The sequence below is a fragment of the Manis javanica genome, chromosome 9, assembly GCF_040802235.1.
Source record: "Manis javanica isolate MJ-LG chromosome 9, MJ_LKY, whole genome shotgun sequence".
Classification (NCBI taxonomy): Eukaryota; Metazoa; Chordata; class Mammalia; order Pholidota; family Manidae; genus Manis; species Manis javanica.
This window is the reverse complement of record NC_133164.1, coordinates 13,435,433-13,455,856: the sequence shown is the minus strand read 5'-3', so window position 1 is coordinate 13,455,856 and position 20,424 is coordinate 13,435,433. Positions and strand designations below refer to the sequence as shown.

At 41.3% G+C, this 20,424-nt stretch overlaps 1 protein-coding gene across 9 annotated transcripts in view; it reads right to left on the bottom strand.

Annotated features, from left to right (window-relative positions):
* Positions 1–20,424, bottom strand: part of DZIP1 (DAZ interacting zinc finger protein 1) — a 57,573-nt gene that overhangs the window by 14,596 nt on the left and 22,553 nt on the right. For 6 of the 9 annotated variants that reach the window (XR_012120998.1, XR_012120999.1, XM_073212439.1 and 3 more), the window contains exons 10-18: positions 18,204–18,344; positions 17,705–17,753; positions 16,462–16,518; positions 14,333–14,389; positions 9,355–9,414; positions 5,759–5,901; positions 2,435–2,597; positions 1,998–2,127; positions 1,365–1,418 (exon numbers count right to left, since the gene is read on the bottom strand). Coding sequence is in view for 7 of the 9 variants with exons in the window: in XM_073212439.1 (XP_073068540.1) it covers positions 1,365–1,418; positions 1,998–2,127; positions 2,435–2,597; positions 5,759–5,901; positions 9,355–9,414; positions 14,333–14,389; positions 16,462–16,518; positions 17,705–17,753; positions 18,204–18,344 (854 nt within the window). In the remaining 2 variants the exon portion in view is untranslated. The remainder of the gene's footprint in view (positions 1–1,364; positions 1,419–1,997; positions 2,128–2,434; positions 2,598–5,758; positions 5,902–9,354; positions 9,415–14,332; positions 14,390–16,461; positions 16,519–17,704; positions 17,754–18,203; positions 18,345–20,424) is intronic. The other 3 variants (XM_073212441.1, XM_017648117.3, XM_017648123.3) reach the window with 3 other exon arrangements.

Below are 20,424 nucleotides of genomic sequence, written 5' to 3'. Positions count from 1 at the left end.
AAAGTGGTAGAATCTTCTCAGGTAATTCCCAGAAGGCATAACAAACAAAGGCCTGTGTGGCCACAGGACAAGATAGCAGCCAGACCCAGGATTTGTGCAAAAGGCCAGAGAGCCATTTCAAATCCACACCTGCCAATCCCGTGGCATATTTACCAAAGTGAACAGAAGTTATGACATTTTTCCTCTAAATCCAAACCTGTATATTCTTAATATTCTTGGTTTTTACACACACCCCCAAATATGGGACAAGAAAATCTTCTTCAAGAAAATATTCCATCTTTTAAAATAGTGTCATAACTTTTAACTTTTCCTTTATACTTTACCTCACAAAGTGCTTTTGCACATACAACCTCATTTACATCAGCACATGGATTACCACCCCATGGAAAGGTGAAACAGAAGTTCAGAGCAGTGTTCATTCATTTAAAAAATTTCACTAAGCACTTAAATTCCAGACAATGTTCTGCTAGACTGTGTTCCATGAAGTAAGACTCTTCCCATGAGATTACATGAAAAGTGCTTTTGCAAGGTAAATCATTATTTGTATTATCTGTGCTACTTTATATTTATACTGTCTCTACTATACATATTATTTATGTCTCTACTATATGTATAGTACATATATAATATATATATATGTGTATACACACACACACACACACACACACACACACACACAATGCCTCAATGAAGTTATTCCTGGCACCAGTAACTCTAGAATAAGTCGATGAAATTCAAGTATGATAAAATTAGTTTTACTAATAATTAGTGACAATAATATACATATAATTTATTGAGTACCCACGAGTGCCAAGCACTGAGGCACTTTTCATATGTTCTCACTTAATTTGTAGAACTATCATGTAAAAAAGGCAGCAACATCTTATATTACAGGTAAGAAAACTAAGGATTCTGACAGGTAAGCAAATGAATCTGCAGCACATGGTTAATGAGTGACTGAGATAAGATTCTTAATATCCTAAGAGAGTGAATTCTGGGGTCACTGTCAATGTCCACAAGGACCTGGAACACTAAAATATTATCTAACTACACTCACCATCAGGGAGCCATTAAAAGTCAACATCATTCATTCAATTTATGCTTAGTGAAGATTACTGGACACTGTGGGGGGAAATGGAAAATGACTCAGGGTGGTCCCACTTTTTAATGCAGGCCATATGGGAAAGTGTTTTTGCTTACATAATATCTGCTAAAGAAACAAAGACATGTCACAAAGGAATAACAAGTATGACATAGAATAGTTGGGACTTTAGTTAATCACAATGAGCATACGAATTTACAAAGAGAGAGTCAGTGAAAATAATTTTTTTAAATGATCTCCCCATCTCCAACCAAGTACTCACGTAATAGTTGAAGACCTCCTGGGAAAATTATCTTCTGGGATGTTTTTCTTAATTCTAAAAACAACAGAAAAGTATTTCTAAACAGCATGCACAAACAATGTATTTAACATAAATTTCTGTGGAACTGGCTATTTTTGCTATGAATATATATTAAAGAGATACTTAGGTAAGCAGCAATAAAAATGTCCTGGTCCAATAAGAGGCTGGAGGGAACTGTGAGCATGATTTTCTGTGGGGCTAAAATTGTTGTGAATGTTTGTGCCCTCCTAAAATTCCTCTGTGCAAATCCTCATCCCCAGTGGAGGGGATGGACCCCTCTGGGAGGCGATCAGGTTTGACTGAGGTCAGGAGGGTGGAGCCCCCATGAGGGATAAGTGTCTTTGTCAGAGGAAGAGACCAGAACTCTCTCCCTGCCATGTGAGGACATAGTGAGACGGTGCCACCTACAAGCCCAGGAAGAGGGCCCTCAGCAGAACCTGACTGTGCTGGCCCCCCAATCTTAGAGTTCCAGCCTCCTGAACTGTGAGAGAATACACTTCTCTTGTCTAAGCCACCCAGTCTGTGGCATTTTGTTACGGCAGCCTCAGCTAAGACAAACACTAATACAAGCATTTTCAGGTCAGAAATACTCACTTTGGAACAGAGGTCCTATCAGAAAAAACAGGTCTTTGTCGAATTAATTGTCTGCTTTTGGAAGGAAGCTGTACTGCCTTGGGTATTTCTCCAGCTGAAAGCACGTCCATTTGAGAAGCACAAGGCTTATCTGGAAGAGTAGTGCCACCCATCAGTCTCCTTGCCCTTACGTCAGCAGGTGCAAAGCAGGAGGGGGTACTACCACGCTGTCTACGCAGACACAGAAACAAGCAAGCCTGTCTCTAGGGTCTACAGTCCACACTACAGGGGTTCCAGAAATAAATACAAAACCCAGGCCCAACATATAATGGTTCAAACAGTATTAGAGTTGCCAATTAAGTGCCAGAGTTGGTGAACTATTTAAAATTATGAAAAGGTTGTTTGATTTTGCTTTCATTGGCAGAAGTGAAATGCAAGTTGGTAACAAAAAGGCTCACCTGAAGACAGCAATGTTCTCGCCTCGATTTTACATCTGACCTGACGTTCAAGGAATTCTCGAATCTGCAGAATGTTAGGTATTTGTCTTTCTCGCTCATGTCTTGCTGTTTCCAGGACTCTTAGCACTCTACTCAATTGATCGCTTGGAATACCGCGTACATCCTGAAGGAATAAAGTGTTAATCGATCAATTATCTTCAGATACTTTTCACTTCGTGGATGTTTGTCAGCATTAACACACTTTCATCCTTACTGCCACGTGTGAGGTGGGGGACACCCTAACACAGAACACACTGTCCTGGCCCAAGAAGGAGCTCACAGCGCAGTGGGACATGTAAGGTGTGTGTATGACTGTGGATGACTAGTTAGCATATTAGGCTGTGAGTGCCAGGAAGGAATATGCAGAAGGAGTGTGTGTGTGTGTGCGTGTGTGTCTGTGTGTCTGTGTGTGTGTGTGTGTGTGTGTGTGTGACTGCTGATTAACCAGCAATACAAGGCATGCAATCAGGACCAAATGAGTCCACAAGGGCTAGACTAGAAGCGTTCCAGGGAGAGAGGCTGTCAGAGGCCCCCCTGGCCAGAGAAGGCTCAAAGGGGAGGCTGGACTGTGCCCTGAAGGACAGGTGGAGTCAAACAAATAGAAACAGAGTATTTCAGATGGGGACGGAGTGGGGGCACTTTGTGGAAAAGGCAGGTGCTGAGGCAGAAACAGTCAAGGAATGTCCAGTGGTTAATGCTACTGAGGAATGGGTATGGAGGTCAGAAAAGGAGAGAGAATGCTGAAAAGAAAAGCTTAAAGGTTATCCCCAGGTAAGAGAAAGTCATCAGAGATTTTCAGTTGTGAAAATAGCATAATTGAAGAAGTGATCTGAGAAAATTCATCTGGATTTGACAGGTATCTAGACATAAGAAAACTAGTTAAAAGGCTATTCATTCATTTATTCAGTAACAGTGTCGGTCACACACACTCATACCATCCCCTCACCCTTTCCTCAGTCCTTCCTGTTTTTCCAGGAAATGACCCCACCACCCACCCCACTGCCCAGGACTGAAATCTCCATCATCAGATCAAGGGCCATCTCCAGAAAGAGACTTTCTCTGCCCTGTTATTCAATCCCTCTACTTTTCCTTCATTTCACACTCTACAATCTACTGTGGATCTGCCATCTTTATCCGTGTGAGCAGCTGATCAATGCTTGCCTTCCTATACCCTGTAGCTGGATGGAAAAATCTAACGCTCTGCAAATATCAGTCCTTCTTAATGACTATACAAAACTTAAGACAATTCCAATTAGAATCCAATGGGGTTATTTTGGAACTACATAAACTATTTCTAAAGTTCACTGGGAAACAAAATATGGAAGAACTGCCAGAGAAGTTTTTGAAATAAGACTAGTAAGAGAGGCATGGCCTATCGTAGACAGGACAAAGCTACTGCAATTAAATCAGTGTGGTGTTAGTAAAAGGATACAGTGTTAAGGATGAAACAATTCAAAGCCCAAAAAACAAATCCAAATGTATATAGGAATTTCCTAAATGATAACAGTGCCACTTCAAGTGGCACATGAGGAAAGGATTGATTATATTTAACAAACAATACTGGGACAACTGAATCAATTGGAAATAAGGTTAGATCTCCAATTCATTGTTTCCAAACTTTACTGTTAAGACCCATATAGACCAAAAAAAAAAAAAAAAAAGGCGTGCGCACACACATACAAACACCAAACAAACACAAGACCTATCCAAGCTTAGGAAAAACCCAGAATGTTTTTCTAATCTTAGGATAAAAGGAAATGTACCAAATAAAATATATAACCCAAAAACCATATGCAAAGAACCAAAATGAAAATGGGTTTCAAGAAGCAATTTGCTAGAAACTACTGACATTCCATGAATGTGTTTGATTTCCACTGCCTTACGGGTGGTTCAAACCCACCTAAAAGAGTTCATGTGGAAATTTAAAAGACTGATTAACACTAAATGCTGGTGAAAAACATGGAGCAACTGGAACTCACACACTGACAGGAACACTAAAAACTGTTACAAACACTTTGGAAAGCTATTTGGCTACACATATTGAAACTAAACACGTACATACTCCCAGACTCAGCAATTTTATTCCTAGATACATATGCAAGAGAAAAGAATGCCTGTGTCCACCAAAAGACATGTACAAAAAGCCCCAAACTGGAAATCCAAATGTCCATCAATAGGACAATAGGTAAAATGTAGTATATTTATTAAAAGAATGCTACACCACAACCTACTGCTAAATGACACAATAGGTATGACTCTTACAGACAAAATCATAAGCAAAAGAAATCACATACAAAATACTACATAATGTATGATCCGCTCAGAGGAGGCTCCAGCACAAGCAAACCTAAGTCAGAATAGCTTTTACCTCTGCTTGGGAAGCAGAGGGTGATACTGACTAAAGAAGGGTAAACAGAGTCTTCCGGGGTATTGGAAATGATCAATCTCTTGACCCAGGTGGTGGTTACTGATCATGCACATATACACACAAGTACACACAGATACAGATGCATGTACACCTGGATACGCACAAATGTAGAGGTGAATATACACATATGTATGCATCCACATTCAAAAAATGCACATACATATATGTGCACACAGTACATACACACGTATGCATGCAAATACAGAAGTGTACACATCTGTGCACATGTGCACACACACATATATACATGCTTTTTATACACACATATGTACACACCTGTATATGTAGACACATACATGCATATAGGTATATAAATTCAGGTCATTAAGATTTGTGTATTTTATGTACATCAATAAAAATGTAAAAAGCAGACTATATATATAGCATGATGTACCAGAACTATTCAATCTGGCAACAATATGAATTATTCATTCATCCATTCACTTAGCAAGTATTGCTTAAGTGCTGATTTTGGAATAGGCAGTTATTTGGAGTTACCATCAAAAGGCAGGCAGCACTGCAACGGCCTGTACACATGCAAGTGCTGTCTCCGTCATTACCCACCCGGAGCGAGGGTGACCTGCGGCAAGGTACTTAACCCCCTCTGCAAAATGGAGATAATACTGTCATTTACCTCAGAGATTTGTTTCCATGTTTAAATGAATTAGTACATGTCTAAGTAAAGCTCTTAGAAAGGTGCCGGGCACAGGATGAAAGCCTTCTAAGTGTTTCATAAAGCATTAGCCTCTGGTCCCCAGTTGTAGACAGACTGACATGACTTCTCCTCTCTGATCTTTTTCACTTAGAAAACAAAATAAAACAAACCCAGCAAATATTCCCAAAATGAATGGACGTACTGCACTAATCCCCAAGGTTTCCAGTTTCTCCACCAAACTCTGCTCCAAGACTGCTCTTATTTCCTTCGTGAGGGTAGGGTTACCCTTCAAAGCTCTTCTTAATTGTATCTTGTTGTTATTTAACTTCTGCTCGTTTTCCTTTCCTGGAATAAGGTTTAAAAATTTAAACCAATACATTAAATCTCTGAAGAAGAAATTGGCAAAACACAACTTTTAAACAGTAAACAAGCATTTGTAATGTTTTTAAGTTTTTAGTCATTCAGCACAATATACAATGCTTAAGTTTCACAACTTCCAAAACTATCTTAAGTCTGCAGCAACACTTTAGTGTCTTTAAAGACTTCTTCCACCTGAGTGTTTAAACAGATCGCCATGTATGTATTATTCATCATTATTATGTATAATGGCTAGATAAATAATGCAAAGAAAATGTCTCTGCAGAAGCAGAGTGGAATAAACTATTTAGAAGTTCAAAGTTTTATCCTAAAATTATTTTTACTATTTCCTGAAAAATTCATCTCTCCTAAATTCAGTAAGAACTTACGTATCATTTTATGGAGAAATGGGATTGTGGAAGATCTTGAACAAAATGCCTTTTAAGATGTTTTCTAAACACTAGTTCAATTCCAACTGTAAAGAATATTTCTGTTCATTAATAAATGGTTTCGCTAAAACCAAAATTACTCAAATTACTTCTTGTACATTAAATAGGAGGAAAATCCTGCATGGCAATGCTTCTCTATACTTTGTTACTGTGGCTTGCTCAATCAAAATTATGAGATTTTATGATTACATATGAATAAAAGTCAGAAGTAGTCTTAAATTTTATATTCTCAGCATTCATACTGCTGTTTTACCACCAATGTTTTCCAGTATTCTGAAAGCCACCTAAAAAATGTACTTCTGCTCTAGAAACTGAAAATCCATCAACATCTGGAGGGCTTGGCTGCAACCACGGCTGTGCTGCTGGCTTAGGCTGCTAGGTAGCCACCAAGTCTGCAGCTATCTAAGGCTAAAAAAACCAAAAGGCACCGAAAGACAGCCTGGAAGTCACAGCACTACCATTAAAACAGACATGCCTCCCACCCTGATTACACAAAACTAATTTTTTGGTCAGTATCTGGGATATAGGGCCACATGCAGAAGTCAAGTGATGCTGATGAAGGACTAGCCAGAGTTCTGAGGCATCATGGGGCCTGATGGCAGTTGTCAAATTCTTTGCTGATTGGTCCGGGTTCACCCTCAACCTTGATGAAAGGTCCATTTTGATGACCGAGTTCCCCTAAGTGATCACAGATTAATCATTTCCCTCTGTCCTCAAATTCACTTTATATGTTGGTGCTTGCTCTGGAAAGCCATTTGTGAATGACCAGAAAACCTTTGGTAGAAAGAACTCTTACAAGGCTGGTGCTTGCCAATGGAAGCAGGACAAAGACTGTATAGTGGACACAAAAAATAACAATAAAGATTTTAGGTAAAGGTGAAACTGATCACTTGGAAGCCAACCACAGCTGAAGATTTTAGTTAGTACATACTACTCACCAAGATCAACAAAACTGTCTAGAGATTGGCATTTCCTTAATTAAAAATTTTAAAGCACACACAAGCAGATGGCCAATGCACAATAGCCCACACATGTGATCAGTTATAGCAGACGAACAACATACCACTGACGGTAAGCAAATAACTGTGGCACAAACAGTAAAAAACAAAAAACAAAACAAAATAACCCCAGAATTTCTGAGTTGAGGACACTAAAACCAGAGACGTAAGAGACGTCCCCAGAGGCCACCCGGCCACATGGCTGGTCCCGGACCAGCTTGAAGGAAAGCAGAAAACCTGGACTTTAGTTCCACCCCTGACACTAATTAAACTCAATCACTTGGAGCAAGATCCTAATCCCCATGTTTCAAGTTTCTGAGAAATGAAATGGCCTTGAAGACCCCTGCAGGCCTCACCTGCTACCATCCCACAAGAGCAAGAGCAAGTCGGCCTCAACTCAGCTGCTAAAATAAGGATGCAGAAATAGCCACGGAGGAGTTACTTCTTTGGTAAGAGCCACGGTGTTTTTGTAAACTACTGCCAAAATTTAGCCGTACAGGCAGTATCTGCAAAATGTTTGCACAAGCCGAGGAATGTATTGATGGCAATTAATCTGGGTCTGCAGAGGCACCAGCAGGATGCAGCCACTGGCATCTGTGACATGCACGTGTTCCCAGCAGTCCTCGGCTCTCTCCCACTACGGCTGTGCCTGAACATGCGCAGGGGGGCAAGGGCTGTTTTCTTTCAAAATCTGCTTCCCCCATGAGGCAACAACCACTGACAGTGGTTTCGGTCGATGATCCCAAACTCATGCCTTACGTTTTCTGGGTAGAACTCTAAAAAAAAAATCACAGGCAGAATGATGCCATGGGTGGAAGCTGAGTCTGAAGAGGTGAGGGTGGACAAATCAGGCCCCTCCTGGAACCTTGCTGGATCGTTTTTTAAATGGGTGTGATCTACATCTGGCTGCTGAGGCTCCACTTCCGAAGACTTGGACCCTTCTAAGAACCTCACGTTTCAGAATTCTTTACAGAATAAGATATTTTGTTCCAGATTTAATATATGAGATGTATGAGAGAGAATGCTTGTTACATGAGAGTAAAATGAAAATACATGTCATATAGTTATTATGGATTAGGCCTGATTTAGTTATTACATCTCAGTTTGTAGACTTGTTAAAAAAAATGTTTGGAAAAAGTCGAGAGAACACTAAAGAAGTTATAGCAAATTTAAGAATTTGTACATCAGAATATGTAATTTTTACTATCTTCCTATCAAAAGTGACAAAACCAGACCCACATAAATATTAACAATTTGCTTTTTCCTAAAAGAATGATATATAGTAAAGCATTATTATCATATGAAGAAAATTACGATAAATGGATGTAAGTATATCTGTTCTAGGATCTACAAGTCTAACACTAGAAAATACTCTTAGTAATGTACAAAGTTTTTAGTAAACTTTAAAAATTCATAGTTAATAGTTTTTAGAAGTGCCAAATAAAGGGAGTAAGCAGTAACAATTTTAATTCTCTTTCCAAACCTTTAACAGCTCCCAAGTTGCACCATAAAGATATTCTGCACATAAATATTCCACATTCAGAGGTTAACTATTATGTTTTCTTTGTTATTAAAAATAGTTTTTAAAATGGGCACTTTACCCATTCAATTTCACAGATTCAGGGGTATGAGAAACAAGTACTGTGATATGAATATTTTTGTAGCACCTGGCACACAGCACATGTGTGTTGACTTATGTGATTAGAGAATATCTGCACTGACATAAAGACAAGGTTTTTTTCAAGTTCTCTGATGTAAGGTATTTCTTATTCATATGCTTAGAATACAGTAAAGCAGGGAAAAAACGTAACAGCACATTAGGGAATAAAATGACAGAATGCCACATATAGGTTGAAAATGTAATCCAAACCTAAATGTCTTCCCTCATTTGGATGCAGTACAATAAAAACTGCGGGATCATATTTTCAAGGCTTGGGTTTTGGCATCTAAATGTATTATATGCAGGTATAAACCCTGACGGCGCCCTATGTTACCTTTTTCTTCCTCTGAAAGTTCTTCTATTGGTTCCAGTATGTGCGATGAGAACACCTGCTCTATTAATGAGGAAAAAGAAGAGTACAAACAGGACAACAGCAAAGTAAAATCAGTTTCCTTTCAAACAGTGTTGAAATACATAGTTCCACAGTTTTAATCATGCCTAAAAGAGCAAAAATTTACTGAGAAAAATATACTGAAGCAGTCAGTTAAAGCTGGTCACTTTCTCATGGCATCTTCTCTTTCATGTATTTTCCATTAATTCAACTCTCAGGAAATTATATTTTCAAATATCAAGTTAGTTTCTACTCATCAACCTCATGCTTGCAATAAACCTTCTTCATTTATCCCTAAGAATACTTCCCTTATAAAATACTCTGATCAGGTGGCTAAAAAGAAAATGAATGAAAATATTTCAATTCCCGAAGAAAAACATAAATAATGCCCGAGGCTCTGGGATTCCATGTCTGCTAGCCCCAGGGTCCCCAAGTGGTAGGGCCAGGACGGTAAAGGGCAAGGACAGGTGGCCCTAGGGTCAGCAGTGGGATGAAGACGCATTCTTACACACTTCCACATCCCTAAGCCTGGTTCAAGACCTAGATCTGCTGCTGGAGAGCCCAGGGCAAGGCTGGGTCCAGTGACAGATGAAGACAGGCTTTCCCCAAACCCAGCCCAGAGCAGTGACCAGGGGAGATGAGGCTTCTAGGTACTTCCTGGGAAGGTTACTGTGCTTACACAGGGAAACCCCCGAGCGCCACGGATAAAGCCACACACGCTCCTATCAGCAGAGGGACAATTCCTTTCATGGGGAAGGTCAGGTTTTGGCTGAAGGTCTAACCTCAGCAGTCAGAATTAGACATGGCACGAAATGCAAGCAGAAGTCTGGCATAGGAGGGGCAAGGGCCACTCTTCTTCAGCTTGGAGACTGACACAGGCCACCTCCCTAGAGAACTCCCAGCTGCCCCCACAGGCCAGATGGAATTCCATTTCCCCATCAGACCCCAGAGTGGGTGACTGGTGAGGATGACAACAGCCAAGAGTCACTGAGGGCTCACCGCACACATCTAAGTGCTTTGCAGACACTATTTCAGATTTCCTATTTCCTACTTTAAAGGTCTGGCTTTTAACTTACAGGGTATTTCTGGTACCTATTTTAGGCATATATAAATACACATACGTACACACATACACACACACAGGTATACAGATAAAATAAAAAATACTTTCTATTTAGCTATATATAAACAGATTCTTATAGCTTGTTCGGTGACCTAGTCAATACATATAACTTTGACTGTATGGGAGAAATGCCCTCTCAACTACTTTCAAATGAACTTTCAGAACACAGCCCATTAGTAAATAGGAGTCCATTTTAATTCTGAACATGAACATGGTCCTGCATTTAATTCCATCCATGTTCTACAACTACTGAACACAAAAATGTGCTTTGAAAGTTTTTATTCAGCATCAAAAATTAAATTTATTTATATTATATAAATATAAATAACTATGTAATGATGGATATTAACTAGACTGTGATAAGCATTTCACAACATACACAAATACCAAATCATTATGTTGTACATATGAAACTAACATATTATGTCAACTACATTTTAAAAATATTTTTAAATGTAAAAATAATGTTATACCATTTGAATATTTTACTAGTTTGAACTGCTGAAAATAGATTTTAGCAGAATGGCTAAGTTGTTTTTTAAAGTCACATGGTTTATATTTTATGAAAATGACAAAAATGAAGTTATGAGGAAAAGTTCTATAATATGTCATAAAATCACCATGTGCATATTTATTATCATTATATTATACAGATAATCCTATGATTTATTTCTCTCGAGTCAAGATGAATTGTCAAAATTCTGACTTTTCCTGCTGTGGTGCAGAGGGCAGCGTTCTGAGGGAGGGAGAGATCCCTGAACCTAGGCTCCTACAGTAACAGCCGAGGAGGTGAGGTTGGTCAGACCCCAGTTCCCAAAACAAGCAGGCTGATGTCCCAAGCAGGGAGGGGAGGCCTGCCATTCGTATGCTTCCCAAGGTCCTGGTCCATCCTCCAAAAGTCCCAGTTCCTGTCCTGAGCTGATAGCTACATGGTGAGTGTCTCCCCTCTGAACTTGCTGGAGGCTTCCAGAAAAACCCTGTCAGTCTCCTACCAGTACCTCCAGAAGAGAAACTTCCAGCCCCTTTTCCACTGGCTGACCTTGCTGGACTTCCTCATCCCTACCCCAGAAGTGAACATTTAGCCAGTACTTGCTCAGTGGCTCCAGCTCCCAAGTCCTGCCTCCCCTGATCCTTAGCACAGGCCTCCATTACTAGTCTCCCCATTTGGCAGGCAAGGAAACCTAAGCCCATCTTTCATGAGTAAACTATGATTCCAGACTGTCCACTTCTAGAGTCCAGGCTCTTAGCCACGAAACCATAATGCTTCCCCACTGGTGCTAGCTAAGTTTGTCTTCTGACTTCTCTAAATGGGTCCACCGTCCAGTACCTGAGATCACGTATTCTGACCTTCCTCCGCAGCCTTGCCCCCGAGGATCTGCCCAGCCTTACCACCAATTCCTCTGAGCAGCTGTTAAGATTCACTCCCTCTTGCTTCAGCACTACAACTCCGATTTCTAGGTGGGGAATCTTACCTAGACTATTGCTAGCCTCCCCACCTGGTCTCCCCAGCTCTGATTCTTTGAATACACTCTTTCTGGTTAAGCTCTCCAATCTGGTCATGAACAGCCCTAAAAAACATTCAGCAGCAACACAATGCTGGAGGAAGGGCCCCCAACAGCTAGAGCCCTGCACTCAGCGGCAGCCGTGAACAGTGACCCAACTCTCTCCACAAATTTCTCTGCTCTACACTCAGCCAAACAATCCATCTGCATCATTAATTCACATCTAGTGCTTTCCCACTACTTTTTTGCTGGGTCTGAGCTGGGAGCAGCCTACACCCCTGTCTCCTTCCTGGGCCAACGCACATTGGGTAACTGGTTGCCTCAATCCAGGAAAACCCCAAAATGCCCATCCCAGCTCTCAAGTCCCTGGTGAGATCTGCTGAGGCCTCCACTGCAGCTGCACCCGGTTCCATGTCCCCCTCTGCCGATCCTGCTTCTCTCGCAGAGCAGCTGTCTGCGAGCACTGCCCAGCGAACAGGCCGCCGGCAAACCCGTCTCAGAGTCTGCTTCTCCAGAAACCCAACCTAAGACGGTGAATAAGCATGACATTTTTCATGGAAAAGAACCTCATCAAGCTGTGAAATGATGTTACAAAAGGAAAGACAGAGAAGCAATCAGCTAATTAATATTATGCCGTACATGACTAGCCCTCCCTGGCCCCCTACCACAGCTGGGGCCACGGCCATGGCTGGGGGTTGGGAGCAGGAACGTGGGCCCAGCCAAGCTTCTTCCTTGTTTCTGCCCTTTGAGATGCTCACAAATCAGGTCTGATCCCAATCCAAGGGCTGGAGGCCCTCTGCCAGGTCTGGCTGGCATTTAAAGCCGCATTTCAATCCCAGCAGATGTCAGCAAGGGGGCATGGCTGATTTGTGAAGCCCTGGTCCCGTCAGGGGAAGGTCCACAGGAAACACAGTGCTTTAGAACTGACAGATTTGTCAGGACCCTTGAATGAACCCCGGCAAGCTGAACATACATGCTGTATGAGTCCTTTACCAGGCACCAAAAATGTGAAAAAACAAAACGTGGACCTCCTTTACTGTCAAACAGAAAGGCCTCCAATAACACAGTAGGAAGAAGAGACAAACAAACTCAAACACACTGTTGAAGTACAAGAGAAGCGGCCAGCAACACCTTATAAAAACCAAGCCTCAGAGAGGACACAACAGATTTTGGACCTGACATATAAATAGTAGGAGAATAACTGCCAGAGATAATTATCTTGTATATCAACATTGAAGTAAATTTACTTCGGCCTAACATTCATTTCTCTCTGTTGCTGGTCTGAAGGAAGGAAACCTGTGTCCTGAACACTTGGAAATATAACATCTAGCATGTGGAGGATGTATGCATGACATATTGTAAACACATGCTCATGGGATCTGATCCACCTGAAATAATCTTAGGAAAAAAAAATAAAGGGAAATAAACACTTCAGTGAGTCAATGAGCAAAAGGCATGATTACAAAAGGCCAAAAATATGGGCCACAATATTTATGTAGACAAAACAGCTGACTCAACTACCATGGATTTAAGGCTAACTAAATGGCTGAAAAGAAAAGTGCGATGAAGGAATCATTAAGTTTCCAGAAGCCTCTGTAGGTAAGGCAGGAAATAGATGGAGGTCCCCCACCCATTCTAATTCATTGAATATGTGACTGCAAGAAAACAACATATTAGAAAACGTCCTATAAAAACTGCAAGCACCTTAATAGTATAAAAATAAAATATGGCTACAAATATTCACCTTGTCTACTGGATCATGTAATAACAATGATCACCCTTGCAGCCTGGCTCAAGAGCTAAATCCTGGCAGTGATTTCATCCAGTGGTTCCTACTTTTTTCCTTTAGTTTCCATGCCTTGTCTTTTATAGATTTTTCCAACCAATCGCTGAAACTGTTTGTTTAAAAAAGGTGATTGCTGCAACACTGAAAGTTATAAAAACAACCACACATGCCCTGTGGCTTGGGCTGCTTGGCTGGTCTAGTAGAAACTCACCCTTTCATCCAAGACCTACTACTTCCCACCAGAAATCAGCATCAAAAACACCCCTCAAAGTTAGAAGTCTCTATTCATGAGTCCAACAACATATTCACATTTTGCTTCATAACTTTGGAAGGTAGGTTCAGTTCATGACACTGTTCCATATGGAGACTACAGTTTTATTAACTGTTTTGTAGTCACTACAGTGTTTTCAGGTTTGCATCATCAGCCCTGCAGAAGCCCTTTCAGTTAATAAGTTATCTAACTCTGGGCGAAAAGAGCACATAAAATGCTGAGGCTCTGCTGAAACTTACCATGCGCCATTGGTAGACTTGATTTGGCCTCCAAAGTTTCAGGGGCTGGGGCATTCGCTGCAACAGCATAAAAAGAAAAACCTCATAGGCTTCCGTCATTAAAGCAGAAGCATCTGAACACGATGCTGACCAAATACTCAAACTAGTCAAGATACATACAGACTGAAGGCACAAATGCTTTGAATGACAAAGATAATACCAACTAACCTAAAGCAATTTTTAGTAACAGCTTTATTGAAATATAATTCATACCTTTTAAATATACAGTTCAGGGGGGTTTAGTTTATTCATGGAGTTGTGCAAGCTTACTATCTAATTTCAGAACACTTGCATCACAGATGACTCCCCACTCCTCCCTTCCCCAGCCCTTGGCGGCCACCGACCTACTTCCTGTCCCTATGGGTTTACCTGTTCCGGACATTTTATGTAAAGGGACTCATACAGTATGTGGTCCTTTGTAACTGCCTTCTTTCATTTAGTGTCTTGTTTTTGAAGTTCATCCATGTTGTAGCATATGTCAGCATCAGCATCTAGTTTTATGGCCAAATGACATTCCATGGTATGGACAAGCCACATTTTATGCATCTATTCACTAGGTGATGGACATACGGTTGTTTCCACTTTTTGGCTATTATAAATACTGCTGCTCTGAACACTCATGGACAATAGAACCATTTTTAAAAAATCCCATCACTGGGCTGGAAGACACTGTGAGAGGTACTAACTCAGCCACAGTGTTCAGAGGAGGACACTGGATTCAAGTAACGCTAAATGCTCTCAACTTTAAAGTATCTTCAGAAAATTAGATTCCATGGCCTCCTTCCACAAGGTCCCTCTCTGGACTATCTACTTGTCTGTTAGTTTGCTGATTCTTTCCCTAGTTCATTAGGAAAGATCTTTAATTCCAATCCGACTCCACGACATACTGGCTACAAACCTCAGTATGTCCATACCTTTTTGTTTGTACAATGGCTACCAGTCAAAGTGTTCAACTCCAAACTGTGAATAAATTGCTAACAATACTGGAAACACAACCTTCAAACCCATTTGCAATTTGCACAATCTAGGTCAAGGTTTGGGAACTATATAGCCCATGAGACATACCAGCCTACCTCCTGTTTTTGCAAATACTGTTCCAATCTTGTGTCAAGTAAATTAAAGTATAAGCAATAATAATTTAGTGCCTTTTAAGCTTTCTATCCTCCTCTGAATATATTTCACAACATCTAAGTTCAGCTTCTACTCTCCCCTCAGCCCTACCCTTGGCATTTAAACTACCCTTTCCTCCTCAGCACCTCTTAACCTCCTCAGCTTCCAGAAGCAACATCAAGAGGCCTTGAGATGCACTTGAGAAGACTAAGCGGTTAAAAAACCATTAGCACCTTCCAGCCAATTGTGCCGAACTCCCAAACATGCTCATCAATGTCCTCTCATCAGTGCTGAGTCCTGGGCCCACAGGAATAGTATCGCCGCTGGGCCCCAGCCCAAGCCCAGACCCTCCGAGGATAGTACTGATCCTTGTTTACACGATCTTTTCTTGCCTCCCAGTCACCTGCTTCTTTCCTTTCTCCGCCCTTCTACTTTCCTGAATGGAAAAAAAAATATTTCAACTATTTAAGCTATTATTAAGAAAAGCTGTCCATTTCGAAACTGTGCAAATGATGTCTTTTTGGATCATAACCAAATCCTTCTAATTCCAGGAGGTTGCCGTGGCCAGTGGAGCTCAAGTGAGTGACTGACAGAGCATCAGTTCAAAGCCTGCACCACTGAGAGTCTAAGCGATGCTGAGACGTGGCGGCCGCCACAGTCACATCGTTACACACCGATACCTCGGGAAACCGAAAAGAACAACCTGCAGCAATGCTGAAGAATGTTTAGTTGTCCCTTCAATAGGCACACCAAAAAATAACAGGTGTGGCTAACCAAAAACACTACCAAATCACACGGATATTCAGAGTCTTGGGTTTGGGAAGTAGGTCAAAGCCAGGAATCAAAATAGATCATTACATAATCTCCAAACACACTGGTTTTCAAAAACAAAAGTCATTAAATATATTAAACAGAAGTTATAAATCAGTTTAGCACTTTAAAAATGTCTCTAGAACCCTGACCCTATTATAGAAACTTACTGGGCACAGCTGGGGCTGCTGGCTTTGATTCAAAAGTTTGCCAGGTTAAAGGATTCCCTGAAAGAACAGAAAAAACTTTAATTAATAACAAAATCTTAAGCTTTGGGTTATATTTTGCCAGCGCTTATCCTAATCCTTGTCCTTCAGAAAGCAATAAACAAAGCTTGTCAACATACAGTGACTCACCCAATAAAGATGTTTAACATAAATCCTTACAAAGCCAATTTTTTCCTAAAATTATCTTTCAGTCAAGTATTTATGCTACCTAAGTAATCAAACAGGTATCCTCATTACCTGAACTGTCACTATTCAAAGAGAAATTACAGGAAACCATGGCCCTTCCCAATCCTTTATCTCAAAACAAATGGGAAGCAAGCGTATAGGTCATTGTATTTCCCATGGACCCCAGAAACAAGGAGGAAGCCTAGCTCTGACATCTATTACCAATCACCAGTTGGCATCCCGCAAGCAGACCAAGATTGCTTAACAATCTAAATTTTGCTGGAACTATAAGATTTGGACCACTCGGGAGGAGACCAGGCAGAAGGCAAGCTTTCTGCCTTACTGTGAGACCCTGCATTTCTGGCTCCCAATTCCCCTTCTAGACTAGCTCTTGACTGACACAAAGATGGGTGGCTATCACGGCTATAGTCAGTAGCCTCTATTTGTCCTCACTATGGTTAGAACAAATCTTTGATGCCCAATAACCTCAAGTGAGAAAAATGCAGCAGGCCTCTATAGTACTTCAGAGGAGTTGACTTTAGTATCAGTAACAACAGCTAAAACTAGTCAGTGTTTTAACAGGTGCCCTTTACACATGTTCACCATTTAATCCTGGTAACTAGCCTGTGATGCAGGTACTGTTAAATTCCAACTTTAGAGCTGAGGAAACTGAGGCAGAGACTCACAGCTACAAAGAGATGGGAGTAGGGCCTAGTCTGTCTCCAGACCTTGTGCTTTCAATCTAACTCCACCTTATCATACTTCAGTCCAGAGGTATGGTTACTGAGAACATGCTGTGCGCATAACAATGTTCTGTTAAAAAAAATATAGGACACTGTTCAATTTAGGTTATTTTAAATTCTTCACCTTTCTGAGTTGTGGTAACAGGTCTCCCTAGTTAAAATGCCTAGAGGAAGACATCTTAGCACCATAAGCCACCACGGCCCCACATTCTTGTGCTGCCCAGCTTGCAGTGAGGGAGGCCCACTAAGCCTCCAGCAAGGGACCCTGGTCCACTTACCTTTGGGCTCACTGATGCTGTTTGATGGTTTCCTGGTAAACTCTTTAATCTGCAAAGAAAAGCACTCTTCTTGTGATACATGTTTGCAAGTGGCTAGGGACATACTGGACAATGGACAGACACTGTACTTACTGCATTAGCCTTTTCACTAAATCCTCCAACGACCCAGGACGCATGGACTTCAAAGACATGGAGGCAAAAGTTTTATAAAAGCAGCATTTATATGCAGCTGCTTCCCAAAGTAATTACCTAAAGAAATTCTTCTCCACCTTCAAATTTATTCTGAATTCTAACAGAATAAATCTGCTTGCTCTACAGTATTTTAAAATACCTATTTAAAAACTATTTTACTAGATTTACTTTTAGAAACAGTCAGAGAGAGAAATATATACCATCTCCTCTATCATACCCAACTTATAAATGCTCTAAAATAAAAACACGTTCTTTGATCAACAGTTCTGCTTAAAGAAAAACAGCACCAACCGATAGCCAAAAATACCTGCTGTCTCTGCGTGATAATCAATTCATTCTGCTCCTGGAGCCTCTGCCCAAGCTCTTCTATCCTTTTCTTATAGAAAACATTACTGGCATTTAGGTCGTCTATCATTGAGGTTCGAAGTTTCTCTGTATGCGACAGGAACTGGGAAAAAAAATTAAGAAAGGCTTCCATCTGGAAAGTGCATGTAAAATGTCTTCCTTCTGCAGTGTGTATGTACATGCCCTGCCTTCTTTGCTGGCCTTATATTATATGTGCACATCACATCAGTCAACACATATTTGATCAGTGTATACCAAGGCCCTGGCTATATAAGGGGCTTCATCTCTGTTCCCAAGGAGCTCATGACCCAAGACACAGAAGACGGAGAAGGTAAACAGCTGAGTGAACTCAGCACATTACGTGAAACAACGTGGGGATGAGCAATGACAAAGGATCAAGGCTTCTCCCACAGTGTCTCTGGACCCACACAGTCCTGACCTTTAGATGTCCACATGCGTCATCCTGGCTGGGGGTGGGGTGGGGGACACTCCCTTGGCAAAAGAGCCCATCTTAATTATTTTCATATGTCCAGCAACTAGCACAATCTTTGGCCAACAGCAAGCTCTCAATGGATACTTCCTGAGAAAAGGAAGGCGGAAGAGGGAAAGAGAGGGGGAGAAGGAAGGAAGGAAGGGAAGGAAAGAAAGTGGGGGGGGTCACAGGACGGAAAGGTCCAAACATTCACAGATAAATTCATCTTGAGAGACTTAACTTCAGGGAGATCATAAACCGGACGAAAGGAATTCAAGAAGAATTTGTTTCCAATAATTTAGGAAAGATTCTTAAAGCAATCTCAGTAGTTGCTTAAACAAGAGTACCACAAAAACCGTGGTAACTGGAGCTAAGGACATTCCACGTCTACAGCCTGGAAATGGAGACAGTGATGGGCAGAGGTGGAGGGTGGTTAAAACTGCCTGAGAGGAGAATAAAGCGCATCTATGCAGCATTACCTGACTTGCTCGGTTTTACAGCCAACACTCACTGTGTGCTAGAGGCTGTGCTAAGTGTTCATCTTATTGACTCCACACCACAAGCTTACGGATACATGTTTTGACCCCACTGTACAGATAAGGAAACTCAAGTCTAGAGGGATAAAGCAGACGGCCCAAAGTCCGCCAGCTGGAGGGGAAAGGGCCCTGACTTGAACTGCCATGTCTGGTTTCAACATCGACGCTCTCTGACTTAGAGTCAATGTATTAATATTTTGTAATTAATAATAATGCTTGCACACAATTAAGCAGCCCCCAGGACTTTGAGAAATAAATCACCACATCAAAAAATAACAGTGATGTACCTATTAGAATGGTCAAAACCCAGAGCACTGACTACAGGAGATGCCGGTCAGGAGATGGGGCAGCAGAACCTCTCGTCCATTGCTGCTGGGCACGCAACTCGGTACGGCCACTCTGGAACAGTGTGGCAGTTTCTTACAAAACTAAACATTCTCTTACCACCTGGACCAGCCATAGTACTCCTTGGCATTTACCCAGAGTTGCTGAGACACTGAAAACTTCAGTGCACACAAAAACCTGCACATGGATGTTTACAGCAGCTTTATTCATAGCTGCCAAAGTATGAAAGCAGCCAAGATGTCCTTCAGTAAGTAATGGATAAATGAACTGTGGTCCATCCAGACACCGGAATACTATTCAGCATTAAGAAGAAATGCGCTATCCAGCCATGAGAAGGTTTGGCGGAACCTTAAATGCATATTGCTGAGTGAAAGACGCCAACCTGGAAAGGCTACATCCTATGATTTCAACTGTATGACATTCCAGAAAAGGCAAAACCAGGGAGACAGTAAAAAAAAAAAAAAAAAAAAAAATCAGGGGCCGGGAGAGGGAGGGGTGAACAGGTAGAGCGCAAGAGGACTTTTAGGGCAGTGACTGTATTCTGCAGGACACTCCAGTGGTGGAAACGTGTCAGACGTTTGTCCAAACCCATGCCACCAAGAGCAAACCCTGATGTGAACTATGGACTCTGGGTGATAAAACATCAGTGTAGGTTCAGCAGTTGCAACAAGGGTACCCGGTGGGGCAGAGACGGTAAGGGGGTGCTATGCACACAGGGCGAGCAGGGGGTATTTGGGAGCTTTGTACTTTCTGCTCAATGTTGCTGTGAACCTAAAACTCCTCTAAAAAATAACCTATTTACATTAAAAAAGGAATAGCAACAACAAAAA